Source organism: Tiliqua scincoides, chromosome 2 (assembly GCF_035046505.1).
Source record: "Tiliqua scincoides isolate rTilSci1 chromosome 2, rTilSci1.hap2, whole genome shotgun sequence".
NCBI lineage: Eukaryota > Metazoa > Chordata > Lepidosauria > Squamata > Scincidae > Tiliqua > Tiliqua scincoides.
This window is the reverse complement of record NC_089822.1, coordinates 32,721,725-32,737,503: the sequence shown is the minus strand read 5'-3', so window position 1 is coordinate 32,737,503 and position 15,779 is coordinate 32,721,725. Positions and strand designations below refer to the sequence as shown.

The 15,779-nt window shown below is 41.6% G+C and overlaps 1 protein-coding gene across 1 annotated transcript in view; it reads left to right on the top strand.

Moving 5' to 3' along the window:
* The window catches only part of FCHO2 (FCH and mu domain containing endocytic adaptor 2), a 97,107-nt gene that overhangs the window by 21,331 nt on the left and 59,997 nt on the right, over positions 1 to 15,779 (top strand). Inside the window, exons 3-8 of the mRNA XM_066613327.1 lie at positions 2,416 to 2,490; positions 4,571 to 4,712; positions 4,799 to 4,951; positions 6,191 to 6,295; positions 8,524 to 8,622; positions 11,349 to 11,445. Of these exons, the coding sequence (XP_066469424.1) occupies positions 2,416 to 2,490; positions 4,571 to 4,712; positions 4,799 to 4,951; positions 6,191 to 6,295; positions 8,524 to 8,622; positions 11,349 to 11,445 (671 nt within the window). The remainder of the gene's footprint in view (positions 1 to 2,415; positions 2,491 to 4,570; positions 4,713 to 4,798; positions 4,952 to 6,190; positions 6,296 to 8,523; positions 8,623 to 11,348; positions 11,446 to 15,779) is intronic.

The window sequence follows — 15,779 nt, the reverse complement described above, 5'->3', positions numbered from 1 at the left end:
TGATTGGCTCTAGGAGGGGGTGGGCTTGGGGATATGCAGTAAAGAGGAGGGAGTAGAGAAAGTTGTTTGTGAATAATATTGTGCTGGCACTGTTTAGAAGACAGTCTTATGTATGCAAAAATTATATGATTCATCTTTATTACACAGTTGATTAGATTAGAAGAAAATGTGCCTTTCACATCCTTAATTCCGTATCACATAATATAGGCCCTTGCCTTCATTTTCTTCACAGTATTTTAATATTTATACATCTTAAGAGTCTGGTATTTCTTTACATGGGCACCAGATATATGTCCTCCTGCTGGAAGAGGGTTTGAGCGTGGGGACCGTCCAGTGCTTAATCTGATGGATGCTGTAATTTGAATCACAAGCTTCTCTCATCTTAAGTTCAGTCTAAGTTACCTTGCAGCCATATCAGTTTTCCTCTCATGCATAACTTCTTTGGTTTGTACTCAGAAGTTATCTAAATACATCTGTTTGCATTCAGACCTTCTTTGACACTCTTGGACACTTCTTAATTCATGAAAAACTTTGAAAGCCATAGAATATATTCAGTCAACTCTCGAACAAATATCTCCTATATTTGAAATAAACCTGCATTAAAATGTGTCTGTTACTCCACTTAAGACTGCGTCACTTAGACGTAGGAATCTAATTTTAGAAGAATCAACCATGCAATAATTCTAAAATTAGTTGCCTTGGAAAGTAATGTCTCTGCTAGGTAAACATGGGATCAGATTGTATAGAGAGGCAGCTTTTGTAGAACAGTTCATCTCAGTTTATGTAGGACTTGGCTGTGATTTAATAGAAGGTATGCAATGTGATTTAAAAATCATGGGGGCTTGTGCCCATTATTACATGGGTTACATTTATTCAGATTGTCTGTCTATACCAGGGGTCTCTAAACATTTTGGTCAAAGGGTCGCATCAAATATCTGGAACAGTGTCAAGGGCTGGAAAAAAAATTAAATATAAAATTTAAATAAACACGTTAGAGATGGAACTTAGATGAATCAATAAATGAATGGGCTCAAATGTCCAGGACTTCTCCAGGAATGAACACAGCCCAAGAAATAAAGCACACACTTAAATGGACGCCCATTGCCCCACCCTACAAACACAGCTCTGATTGTGTTTGGTCAGCTGGACCAGAGGCTCTCAGGAGATCAGAGGCTGGCTGCGGGCTGGATAGAGGCTTGCCGCAGGCTGCATCTGGCCCCCGGGCTGGGGTTTGGAGACCCCTGGTCTATACCAATATTTAATGGAAATATAAAATGAATTAGAAGTATGATGTGTGTATAACAATGTTCAAAAGCAGCCATTCATAGATTTGCCACTTTAGTGCCCTAGGAGACCGTATAGTGACATCCTTAATTTGCTAATAGAATTTCTAATTAAGAGAAAAAATTTTAATAAGGGAAGGTGGGAGGAAATCAGAAGTATGCTTTGCTAGTGGTTGCTCCTCCTTCTGTAGACTCCCCTTGCTACCTTCCATACTGCTGCCAAGGGGATAGATTTCTACTAGCACAATGCTCTGGTTGCTGCACCTTATCTTTTAAGGTAAAAGCCTGCTTGAAGATCTCTAGTGAGCGAGAATCCACCACCTCCCTTAGCAATCTGTTCCACTGCCAAACCACCTTACCATCAGAAATTTTTTTCTGCACTTGTCTGGTAATTATCAGTATAGTTTTTAAAAAAAATTAGTATACAATCCTTGGTAGATCACCCCCTGCCTTGGTATTGGTTTTTTCTCTTGTGTACCTTTGTGTTGGCGTCAGAGGAATTCTCCAAGCTCCACCTCTGAATCACCAAGTCAGGCTGAAATTTTTGCTTATCTGTGGGTAGGAGATCTGGTGTAGAGAGTAGAGCTGCCATTATGCCCAGAGATATCATCTGAAGGTCACCTGTTCAAGATAACCAGAAGCCCTGGGAGCTGCAAGACCTTGATAAGCTGAGCTCTTTTGAGTTGAGAGCCAAAGAAGCTGGCTCTGAAGCTCTTTGTGTGGGAGGAGACAACAGCTAAGAATGTGACCAGATTGTGAGAAGATCCACCTAGAATGTAGTCAGTTCTTGAAAGATAGAACTTCTCTGTTCATTGTAAAAACTCCTTCAGGGGTTTAGAGAAAGCCTGCCCATGTAAACTGCCTTGAATAAAGGAACAATCCAGTGGCCAGAAAGGTGGTATATAAATTCCTGTTGTTGTTATGACACCCTTAAAAACACACCAGAATACTCATCACTGTTTTGAAGGCTGATAGTTCTTGGAGCTGTTGAATCAAAATAGTGAATATTAGGCTGACTTGAACAGTGGCTAACTTTTCAATTGATAAACGGTAAAAATGTTTATGTAGTCCAAGGCCTATATTTATTTTTATATTTGTTTTGCTGAATATTAGTTTTCTTTTTTGTTAACAGAGCCACAATAGAGGAAGCATATTCAAGGTCAATGACCAAGCTAGCCAAATCAGCAAACAATTATTCTCAACTTGGGTAAGTTGATACATGTAAAAGCAAAATAACTTATTCAAAAGATAATATGCCTGAAATACTGACTGAAGGACATAAACTGTTGGAGTAGCTTTTTCTGCCTTCTATTTTTTTGGACTACATATTTATGCAGTAAATATCCTTAATATAAATGATTTTATCCTTTAGAATCACCTGAAATGAACACTACAGTAAAATGTCAAGTCCCAAGTGAATTTCCAAGCAAGTACCAAGTACTTGGGCAAAGACCAAATGCTGTATATGGTTTTGATGTTTTATTTTGAAGTTTAAACTGTTGAAGTGAAGCATCCATCATCCCTGCCCCAATCTCTTCATGTGTTCTGATGCTTTTCTGTATCTTTAGATCTGCTATGGCTTCATTGATCAGAGAACTGGACAATTTGTGGTTCAACTATCACAGCAGCCATGAATTGTCTAACAGCTCAATTCTATGCTGGGGCAGTGGCTGTGGTCCACATGTTTTCCCAACACTTACTGTCATACAGATGCTATAAGGCACCGCCACTGGTGGGGAACATGCAGAACCAGCAGAGAAGCCAGTGCTGACACAGATCTTATTAAACCAATTGGGGGCTGCCAGAGTTCTGCATAGGGTAAGGGAGCCCTTACTCTGAGGACTTCTCTGGTGGCTGCTCTGGCCCTGCAGGATATAGCAGTGGCAATTTTGGTGCCACTATACCTCGCGGTACCAGGGCAGCATAGGATTGAGCTACCTGGGATATTAGGCAACATACATTTCTCCAGATCCCAGTTCCCATTTGCAATATGAGATTCACAAAACTCTTCTATCTTACAAGCAGTGTTCCCAGTAAGGGGTCCACTCCGGTGCATGGACCACTTCTGTAGCTGCCTCTAGACGTTCAGCAATGTCGTCATGTCATTGTCGAACTTCTGCATTACCAAGCTCCACACTGTATGAAGCTTGACTTGGAGGTGCACAGTCTCTTGACCACACACTTTAGAGTACAGTTTCCCAACCTGTGGTCTGTGAAACCCTGTAAAGTGGTCCAAAAAGTGATTTTAGGGGGAAAAAAGACTGTCTTTGATCATTTCCAGTGTCTTATCCAACCAGGCACTCGCCAACGAACCGCCAGAGATGACTGAAGTATCAGCTGTAGGTGGTCCATTCTCTGCCCTCTCTGATAGTTCATGGGGGAGCACTTGCTCAGGAGACGCTTCCCTGCAGACCACCAGAGAAAGCAGAGAAAGGACTGCCCGCAGCTGGACCTAGTAACGAAATCTGTTATCTAAATAACCTAATAATCTTTTCTAATTATTACAAATTGTATATTTTATGGGGCTTGGAGGGGGTGCATGTGATCCACAACAATTCCAATTTGCCTCAGTGGTCCATGGGCTCCTAAAAGTTGGGAACCACTTCCTTAGAGGGAACAGAGCTTACAAGGCAATTGCAAGGATAGGTATTGTCATGCGTATACTGTAATGTGTGTAAAGTGTTTTGAACACTTGAAATACTGTACATCATATACATTTTGTGTTATGCAGGTGGAATGCTAGGTTCATTTCAGTAAAAGGAATAGAACTGTGCATACACTTGTTATCTCTGCTGAGATGAATGGAGCAGCTCTTAACTGAGGCTGAGCTTAGTGTACATGTCAGAGCTCCTAAATCTTAAAGAATCAATGTATTGAACTGCCTGTCCAAAATTGATTAATTCTATGAATTGTCACTTGGAATTTCTAGGAGATTTTTAAATCATTTCTAGAATAAACAAATGAACTTTGAATATTCACTTTCATATTCAGTGCTCCAAATAGGTTTGATGGTACTGGCCAAACTCTGTGTTCAACAGATATTGCTCATGACTTTCTTTCATATACTTGTTTTTCTGATAATGGACAAGACACAATTAAATTTACTGAGTTTTATTTCTGTTGGTTCTACATGCTAACAGGGTAAAAAGAAGTAAACACTTAATTCTTGCTTCTAAGGTAAGTAGCTAGGACTCCATAAAATATGTTAAGATTCATACTTAATAGAAAGCTACACTTAAACTATTCTGGTTGCTTCAATGTTTAAAGTGTTTATATGTTATTCTTAGGTCATTTGCACCAGTCTGGGATGTTTTCAAATCATCAACTGAAAAATTAGCAAGCTGTCACTTAGAACTTGTTAGGAAGTTGCAAGAACTGATAAAAGAAGTGCACAAGTATGGAGATGAACAAATAAAAGCTCATAAAAAGGTAATGTGAATTTTTTTTTAATATGTTGAAATAACTTCATAAGAGAATTTTAGGCCATAGGTTTCTGACAATCATGTAATTAACAGACTAAAGAAGACGTTTCTGGCACTTTGGAAGCAGTGCAAAACATTCAAAGTATTACTCAGGCCCTCCAGAAAGCAAAGGAAAACTACAATTCAAAATGTGTGGAGCAAGAACGTTTGAAAAAGGAAGGAGCAACACAGCGAGAAATAGAGAAGGTAACCTTGAGTTTTATTTCTCAGCTGAAATTTTCAGGAGGATCTGATTGCATGGACTGACATTTTGCATGTAGTCATTTTACATTGCTACTTTTTTTAGGTTTTTATAAATGAAAAATTCAAGGATGATGGATGCCTTTTGTGTGAAACAAATAATGCTATTTGAATTAAACCGATGAAAAATTATTAAATCATGTTCGCTTGTTGGATTAGTTATATGCATGCATACATGTGCAAACTTTGGAGTGTCACTAAAGCAGTTTTTTTAGTATGCATGGCTCCAACTGAATTCATCCTTGTAAAAATCTTTCTCTCTCTAAAGCATTGGTTCTCAAACTTTTAGCACTGGCACCCACTTTTTAGATTGAGAATCTCACAGGACCACCAGAAGTGGTGTCATGACCGGAAGTGGCATCATCAAGCAGGAAAATTTTTAACAATCCTAACCTGCAATCCTACCCACACTTACCTAGATGTAAGTCCCATTTACTGTCCACGTTAAAAGCATATACACAATAGCCTGTTAAAAGTACAGATCTGTAACATTTCCCCAAAGGCAGTCACATACCATGGTAGCACCAAGTCTACTATATTAAAAATAAAGTATTGAAATGAATGGGGACCAACCTGAAATGGGCTTGCGACCCACCTAGTGGGCCCTGACCCACAGTTTGAGAAACACTGATCTAAAGGAATTTGCTTTAGGCTGCATAACATGTCTTTGACTACTGAAAAATGTTACCATCCATTCCAATGATTGAGGTGTCTTACGGTGCCTAGTGTGCAGTGTAGTCTGATGCCACAGGCAGTCAAGATTCTTGAATAATATTTCATGTATTTGAGCCTTTGGACATTTCAGTTTTGTTTGGAGCCAGTCATGAAACTTTCAGAAGTAATTGTGGAAGAAGAAGAAAGGCTGTCTACATCCTGTATGCTACTTAGAATTTTGATTAAGAATGGAAATAGTGCTATGCTTATTTGGTACAACATGAGTGAGATGACAGTCCTCAGATTTAATTGAAAAATCAAGTTTGTGTGGTTTCAAACTAGACTTTAAAAATCTCTAATGGTTTTTTGCCACATGTGCTAAATTGTTTGTATGAGCCCTCCTGTGGTAGGAGTTGGTATTTTACTGTATTGGAACAGACCATTTAAGATAAGAATAGAGAATGACAATTTATTTGACTGTAATAATGTTTGCCTTGCCATGTCTTCCTTCTCCTTCGTTTATTTATTTAGGCAGCAGTAAAAGCCAAAAAAGCTACTGATACATACAAACTGTATGTAGAAAAGTATGCTGCAGCAAAATCGGATTTTGAACAGAAAATGACTGAAACTGCGCAGGTAAGAGTTGTTAAAATATCAACAGAATGTATACAGCAGCCATTTTCAACCACTGTGCCGTGGCGCACTGGTGTGCTGCAAATGGTCTGCAGGTGTGCCGTGAGAGTTTGGGGGAGAGTCATTTGTTTAATAGGGCCAATGGGGATATGAGCTCCTCATCAGCAGCCTGGTGTGCTTTGTCAATTGTCAAAAAACTGATGGTGTGCCTTGACAATTTTAGTACCTTGTCAGTGTGCCATGAGACGAAAAAGGTTGAAAATCACTGGTATACAGATACTGCATTTTGATAACTTCCATTCCGGTTTACCCGCAGCATTTCCCTTTATTATGCAGTTTGTTCCCAGCTGTCTCTGGGCCTCCTGAGCAGTGCTTTTATGTTGCAGCAAGGGATTCTAAAACTCTCTGGCTTCAGCATGAAAATGAGAGGGAGGAGATTGTGGCTGCCTCTCTCCTTCCCTGGGGTGCTGCCGCCATGTGCATAGAAGGGGGCATGTGTGCCGCAAACAAAATGGGAAGTGTGGAACACACTAGGCATGCTCCTGTTTAATAGAAGAGGTAAAGAAAATCCAGGCCTTGAATCTTCTGAGTAAATAACAGTCAGATTTTCACCTAAAACTCTAAAATATTAATGTTTAGATAGTATGTCTTCAAGGTGCTACAAGTCTCTTCATTGTGCTTGCTGCAACAAATTACTATGCCTATGCCTCTGGAAAAATCTTATAGTGTTTTGTGGGAACATGAGAAAAGGTTTAAGAATTTTTTTTCTTGAGTAAGAACAATAATGCATATAGCAGCAATTGAATAAAAGTTGTTAGTGATAGCACAGTTATTTGGGGCTATGAACATAAGAATATTGTTAACTCCTTTAATGTCTTAAATGTACAGCAAATAAAAGCTAGTTTTGTACAGTTTGTGTGTACATGACAAAACAGCTTTGTGTGGCTTGCTTGACAAAGAATCTTAATGTACATCTCTTTTCTTGATTAGATTTGGCATATTAATTAAAATATTTAGATTAGTGTTTATAGGATTGAAGTGAATATTTGATAGAACTCCTTATAATCATTGAATCCAAACCTTGCCTTGCATGAACTCTGTCTCTTGCAAGACAAGGAGGACCATATTTTTTTGACAGTTCCCTCTTTCCTTTCCAGCCCCCTGTATCCCCCTGAAAATCTGTATATCAGGACAAGATAGTATAAGGCAGTGGTTCTAACACATTTAGCACCAGGACCCACTTCTTAGAATGAGATTCTGTTGGGACCCATCAGAAGTGATGTCATGACTGGAAGTGACATCAGCAAGCAGGAAAATTTTTGACAATCCTAGGCTACAACCCTACCCACACTTACCCAGGAGTAAGTCTCATTGACTATCAATGTTAAAAGAATATACATAATAGCTTGTTGAAAGTACAGGTCTGTAACATTTCCCCAAATGCAGTCACATACCATGCAGCATCAAGTCTAATATATTAAAAATAAAATATTGAAATGAATGGGGACCCACCTAGTGGGTCCCGACCCACAGTTTGAGAAACACTGGTATAAGGCATAGGAAACCAGAGAAGGAAACTAAAATAGTTGAAAATTGCATATAGTTGAAAAGTTATTGGAAAATCAATAAGCCTCAGAAGTGTATTAATGCAAGTGCATCTTCTTTTACTGAACTTCTTTAGTCAATTAAACTGTAAACATGTTTGAATTCTTACTCTTGTCACTGTCCACCTTGTTATACGAGCCTCAATATTTGCCAATTAAGACAGAAGCAGAAACAAGCATCCTTTTTGCAGCAGATACAGGCATGTGCTGTGTAGTGAAGTTCTAATGAACAACCGCTTATGTGACAGTGGTCCCATCGAACTTACTGGGCTTGCTTCCTTCCCAGCTCAACTGCTAACCGGTCCTTCACGCACTTTGTGTGCGCTTTCACTAGCTAGCTTTCTTCCTGGCTTCCCAGAGCATTCTGGAGCATGACTCAGTTGCCATTAGTGATTGTCCGGGCAACAATGCATGTACCTAATGACAGTGTTTGCAGAACATATTCCCGTCATTAATCGATGCACACCTGTAGTTTATATTCCACATCTTTACTAAAAATGTTATTGATAAAACTAGAAGGTGAGCTGCTTCTTGAGGATGGTGGTGGCCCAATATATTCAGTCCTTGAAAGTCTGTTTTGAACTTGGTTTTCCTCATTTTGCAATAAATTAAATTTTTTTAATGCAGAAGTTTCAAGATATTGAAGAAATGCATCTCCTCCATATGAAAGAGATTATAGAGTGTTTTTCAAAAACTGTAAAAGAAGTTCACTTACAAATTGGCGAGGTGAGTTTTTGGTAGTGTCCAATTAACCATTTTCCTGTGCCATAAAAAGGGTGAAATTACACAAGAAGGAAACTCAAAAGTATCACAGTTCAGGTTGCTACACAATTGAAAAAGTTGATGTGAAATATTTCTGTATATGCTTTGAAAAATAAAGCGATATGAAACTTTCTCCTGAAAATTCATAGGATTGACCAGTGGTTGCCAAACTCTCCTAGAGAGTTTGGAACACTATAAGTGCTTGTGGGGGAAGGGACGTCTGCGATTGTGCCACTGCCGGGGACAAAAGGGCTGTTTTTACACTTATCAGGTTACTGTGGCCCTCTTGAGGGTGCACGGAGCTTGCTGCCCCTTCTGCAGGCCTCTTCGCTGCCCAGAGCAGCTTAAAAATGTGATTGTGACCCACTTAGGGTTTGAATCTGGTCATATTCAGAGGGTTTCTGAAACCTTTGGGAAACCTTAGAACGTAACTTCTGGTTTTCCCCAGAAAACTGGAAGTTACACTTTTATACCTTTCTGAGGCCTGGGGAGGCCATGCTCAGTGTCCCCAGGGCCCAGAACACCCTCTGAATGTGACCAGAGCACTCTGTTGATGTCTGGAGGGTACTAGTTGGTCCCACTCTGCAGGTACAGACTCCATGGATAATCAAATTCACTGATACCGACCAATAGTTTGTTTTCCCTCAGATTCATTTTAGGTTATGCAGTAATTTAGGTGGGGACATAAGCAGGGGTTCATTTGCACCAGGGCTCAGACCTGGCACCTGATCTGAATACCAAAGCCTAACTCTAAAATACATGGAAGTAAGATTAGGTGAAAGAACTCCTGAGCAGGTACATATCCCTTACCATTAATGTGTCACTCTGAGTAATTTCCGCACTCCTAAGGTCAGGGGGAAGGTCTTCTGGATGGCATTTCTGTACAAACAAGCACACAGCATGTCTTTCTGGAACATAACCTTTATATTTCAAGCTGCACATGTTATAATAAATACCTGCTAGCATAGTAGATTTACTTTGTGTCTGGGATTCAAAGAGCTGCTTCAACTCACTCAAGAGTCTTGTGCAACCCTGTGAAATGATTTACTTTTTTCTTTAAGTTACTCCCATGTCATATCAGAAATTGCTCTTGAAATTGCAGTTAACCAATCAGCATGCAAGTTGTTAAAACAAACCAGGTAGCCCAATCACTCCCCCTGGGTAGTACTGCATACACACTGCCTAGGCAACAGCTGTTGCAAACGTGCCATATGGCATGTTGCAGCAGCTGAGAGGGGGGAGGCAGTGGCCGGAACGCTACTGCTAGTCATTGCTGGGCCTCCATACTGGTGGGAGAAGCAGGAGCACTCCTTGGTAAGTCACCTGCCAAGCAGTGGGAAGGCATTTTGGAGCAGGAGGAATAATAATAATAATAATAATAATAATATACAGTATTTATATACCGCCTTTCTTGGTCTTTATTCAAGACTTTATTCAAGGCGGTTTACACAGGCAGGCTTATTAAATCCCCAAAGGGATTTTTACAATTTGAAAGAAGGTTCTCTCTTTCAAGAACCACCACATTCAAGATGTTACACTCCGATCTGGTTTCACATTCTGGCCTCCATCCTCCCACGCTCCGAGCAGATGGAACAGCTCAGCTGCAGCTTGCCAGCTGCTTCAAGGTCGCACGGTGCCGGTGGCCTCGAACTGGCGACCTTGTGGATGTTAATCTTCAGGCAAATGGAGGCTCTACCCTCTAGACCAGACCTCCTGCCTGAGGAAGGTGGGGAGGTGGAAGGTTGGGCCAAAGGATAGTTCAAGCCCAGAACAGGGGTGGGGATGGCAGCAGAGGCTGTGCTGAATCCTATTCCTCCTCTGGAGCCTCAGAACCCAACATGGGTCTCTTCGGTTCTGTGCCAGTTAAATAACTGGAACAGATCTGAGTATACCCATAGGGGCTGCTGGGGTTCTATATGGGCTAAGGCAGGGGTGTCCAAACTTTTTGGCAGGAGGGCCACATAATCTCTCTGACACTATGTCAGGATTGGGGGAAAAAGAATTAATTTACATTTCAAATTTGAATAGATTTACGTAAATGAATATATTAGAGATGGAATTTGTATGAATGAATGAAGGTCTTGCAATAGCTCATGGCCTATAAAAGGCCTTGCACAAAGCAAGGCCGGCCTTTGCTGCCACTGCTGCATCACAGACGTGAAACAACAAGCACTGGAGGGAGCCCTCATTCCACAGCTCCTACGAGAGGTCAAACAGTTGGCCGTCACGCTGAGAGTAGTTGTGTCGGGCCAGCCCAGGCTCCAGCGAGTCTCCAGAGGACCAGAGCTTATTGGGGGCTCCCAGCGAGCCGGAATGGAAGTCTTCGAGGGCCGCAAGTGGTCCCAGGGCCAGGGTTTGGGCACCCCTGGGCTAAGGGATCTGATGTTCCTTTATCCCAAGGAGACCTCCAGCTGCTCTTCTGGCACCACAGGATAAAGCGGCCATTTTGGTGCCGCTGTACTCCCTGGTGCCAGGACAGCATAGGATTGGGCCATAAATCTGCCTTTGGTTTGAGGGACTAGTTTCATGGTTCTTTTGGATTCCGGGCTGATAGCTTGCATTTATTTATTTATTCATTTTCACATTTATTTATAAAAGCATGTTGTAAAACACAGTGATTGAATGTAAACTGTAGATGCATCAAATGCTGAAGTGTAGCATTATGTTTAATAGTGTTCTTTCTCTCAAAGGTTCATGAAGAATTTATAAATAACTTGGCAAACACAACAGTTGCAAGTTTGATACAAAAATTTGCTGAGTCAAAAGGCACAGGCAAAGACAGACCTGGTAAGAGATATAAAATTAATATTTTTCTTTTATATATTTTAATATATAAATATTTTAATATTTTCTAATCGGGTGGCTCCTTTATCTGTGAATTCACTTGTCAGAATGCCAGATGCAAGGGAGGGCACCAGGATGAGGTCTCTTGTTATCTGGTGCGCTCCCTGGGGCATTTGCTGGGCCACTGTGAGATACAGGAAGCTGAACTAGATGGGCCTATGGCCTGATCCAGTGGGGCATGTTCTTATGTACTTATGCCCTTGCCTCCAGAGGCTCTTCTGAACCCTGCAGAGGCCTCATATGCCTACCAACTGCTTCTGCAGAACTCAGAATGGCTGTTTAGGCCAAAAAAACACATGCTTTTTCATAAAAGCAGAAATGATGTTTTTATGCATTTTAAAAGCATTGTGAGTGCCATGGAAACCACTTCCATCCACTGAGGGCTTTCCTGGCCCTCATAATACCTTTTAAAAGGCATAACAGCATCACTTTCATTTTATGACACACACGCACATGCAGACACACACAAAAACTGGAAGTGACCTCATTTCAGCTTAAATGGCCATTCTGAGCCCTGCAGTGACCTCAAGCAGACACTTGCGGCCTCTGCAGGGTTCAGAAGACTCTTTGGAGACAAGAGGAGCACAGCTCCCCTAACTCCCGAAGGGCGGGGGGTGTCCCTGGTATCCACGGTTTCAGCTATCTGTGGGGATTTGTGTGTGTGCTTTGGAATAGAACCCCTGTGGATACTGCTGCTTTGTGATTGTTCCAATTTTGTACAAAGCCACTCTGTGCTAGCCGAAAATGCCTTCTGATTGCAGAAGGAGCTTCTAATGGCAGTGCACAACTTTGCAGAGGGTGTGGATGTTGCCTCTCAATATCCAGAAGTTTCCATCCAGGTGCATGTCCATATTGGTCATAGTATATGTGTATTGTGTGGTATATATATATTTTCCCCTGGTGGATATGTATTTTCCCCCGGTGGCTGTGTTCCAAACAACACAGTCCTGGAATGTGCTGGAATCCCTAGCATGTATGCACTGCTGAAACAGACGCCTGCGTTGGCTCGGTCATGTCGTGAGAATGGATGATGGCCGGATCCCAAAGGATCTAGTCTATGGAGAACTCGTGCAAGGAAAGCGCCCTACAGGTAGACCACAGCTGCGATACAAGGACATCTGCAAGAGGGATCAGAAGGCCTTAGGAGTGGACCTCAACAAGTGGGAAACCCTGGCCTCTGAGCGGCCCGCTTGGAGGCAGGCTGTGCAGCATGGCCTTTCCCAGTTTGAAGAGACACTTGGCCAACAGTCTGAGGCAAAGAGGCAAAGAAGGAAGGCCCATGGCCGGGGAGACAGACCAGGGACAGACTGCACTTGCTCCCAGTGTGGAAGGGATTGTCATTCCTGAATTGGCCTTTTCAGCCACACTAGACGCTGTTCCAGAACCACCTTTCAGAGCGCGATACCATAGTCTTTCGAGACTGAAGGTTGCCAACATGGGGATAAGAATAGGCCCTCAGTTTGGCTGTACTTGTCGTAAGAGGTGACTAAACAGCCACCTGGTAGATGTAAGGCAGCTCATCTGAGAGAAGGAAAATTCTTATCCCAAACCTCCTGCCTTGTGGCTACATCCAGTTATGGAAAAGGATTTAGGAGTCAACCTCGAGGCAAAATCCAGAGCCGGAGTCCCTGAAGCAGTTCATGGCTGAACACAGTCATGCTCTGGCAACTCCTGCAACGCCGCTGGAACCAACCGTACTGGCTTCTGCCTTTCCATTGGACCATTTCAGCGACGTGGAGAGGGGGGATTTGCTGCATGGGCAACAGTCTATCCTCCATATCTACCTTACCAGGCTTCGCACACTGGAGAGGACACTGTTCCGTAACCACTATTCAGAGTGCGATACCATAGTCTGAATATGTGTATTGGAAGTATTTTTCTTGAGCCTACTTAATAGCATAGACCAGTAGTTCTCAAACCTTTCGCACTGGGATCCACTTTTTAGAATGAGAATCCGTCAGAACCCACCAGAAGTGATGTCATGACTGGAAGTGGCACCATAAAGCAGGAAATTTTTTAACAATCTTAGGCTGCAATTCTACCCACACTTACCCAGGAGTAAGTCCCATTTACTGTCATTGTTAAAAGCATATACATAGTAGCTTCTTAAAAGTACAGGTCTGTAACATTTCCCCAAATGCAGTCACATACCATGGTAGCATAAAGTCTAATACACTAAAAATAAAATATTGAAATGAATGGGGACCCATCTGAAAGTGAGCTCACAACCCACCTAGTGGGTCCTGACCCGCAGTTTGAGAAACACTGGATAGACATTATTTAACAGTGAAATTGGTCTATCAAATGCTGGTGTTGAGGCGTCCTTTCCTTGCTTTGATATTATTTGTTATAATCTGCTCTTATCTGTCAGTTACCAGTAGTGGCAAAAAATTTGCACTGAATGGTTTTTGGAAGGACCCGTGGATGCCAGCATTAAGGGCTGCTTACCTTACTTGGGGGAAGGGGACGATAGTCTGCTTCTCCCGAGGCACCTCCCATGGTACGTCGGGAGGCGCAGGATCCGGTGGCAGCCCTTCTTGGTGCCGCTGAGCCTGGGCCCCCTGGGCAGCTCAGGATTGGACTGTAAGATGCAGAAATCTTATATTTAAAAAAAGGTTGACACTGTTTAAATTATTCCATAAAGAGAAATGAAAAAAAGCAACATGGCTGCTCTCTACTCTGGGAATTAAGTGACAAATGAGGACAGCTGGAAGCTGATTTAGAAGCCTATTTATACTTGAGTTTTCCAATACGATATCAAGACACAGAATGCTAAGTAATGTGTAAATATAAGAGTCATGGCAATTCATTCCTTGGAAATATCTAACCAACCTGCACAACATCAAATTACTTCTCTGGAAAACAAATGTGACAAGGTTTTGACATTTTGAGGCAACAAGTGCAGGACACTTAAAGCAAACCTACATGCTCTTTGAAGAATTGCACTGGCAACATGCCAGCTATTAATTCTTATGTACTATTTTGAGCATAATAACATTAGATTATTTTTAAAATACCATTAGAGACAGGAAAGAGCGACATAACTACCCAATTAAAAAGATTAATCTGTTTCAGTGTCATGTGGAAGGCATTTAACATTTTTAAGTTTCAAAAGGAACACAGAATTCTGAAACTTTTCATATCATGCAAAATAAAGAAATTTCTAAGTCAAATTCATGGTTCATCAATATTAAGATGAGCATTGTTCAGAAATTCCATTTTTATCACCTTTAAACAGACTCAGTGACTATATAGACAATATAGGGCAGTGGTTCTCACACATTTAGCACCGGGGCCCACTTTTTAGAATGAGTCTCTGTCCGGACCCACCTGAACTGATGTCATGACCGGAAGCGACATCATCAAGCATGGAAATTTTTAACAATCCTAGGCTGCAATCCTACTCACACCCAGGAGCTAGTCCCATTTACTGTCATTATTGACAAATAAGCTTTTTTGACAAATAGGCCACAGTCAGTTACAATGGGCTCTTATCATTCTTCCACTCTGATATTAAATACAGGAGCTCCCCAAGGCTGTGTGCTGAGGCCCTTCCTCTATTCCGTGTATACACATGATTGTACCTCATCACGTAACACCAATGAAATTATAAACTTTGCAGACGATACTACAATGATGGGGCTTGTTAGTGGGAATGATGAGTCTGCTTATAGGAAGGAAGTACAGGAGTTGTTATTGTGGAACAAAGAAAATAATCTCACTTAACATCAAAAAACTAAAGAACTTATAATTGACTTCCAGAAAAAGAGGGATGTACACACACCATTATACATAAATGGTGAGGAGGTGGAGAGGGTTGGTAGTTTCAAATTCCTAGGTATTTACATCACAGAGGACCTCTCATCAACTATTAACACCAGCATGTTGATTAAAAAAGCACAAAACAGGTTATATTTTCTGAGGAAGCTTGGGAGGTTAAATTTGTCACAGCAGCTGCTTGTGTCTTACTATTGTTAAGAACATAAGAACAGCCCCACTGGATCAGGCCATAGGCCCATCTAGTTCAGCTTCCTGTAGCTCACAGCGGCCCACCAAATGCCCCAGGGAGCACACCTGATAACAAGAGACCTGCATCCTGGTGCCCTCCCTTGCATCTGACATAGGCCACTTCTAAAATCAGGAGGTTGTACATAGACATCATGGCTTGTAACCCATAATGGATTTTTCCTCCAGAAACTTGCCCAATCCCCTTCTAAAGGCATACAGGCCAGATGCAGTCACCGCATCCTGTGGCAAGGAATTCCATAGACCAACCA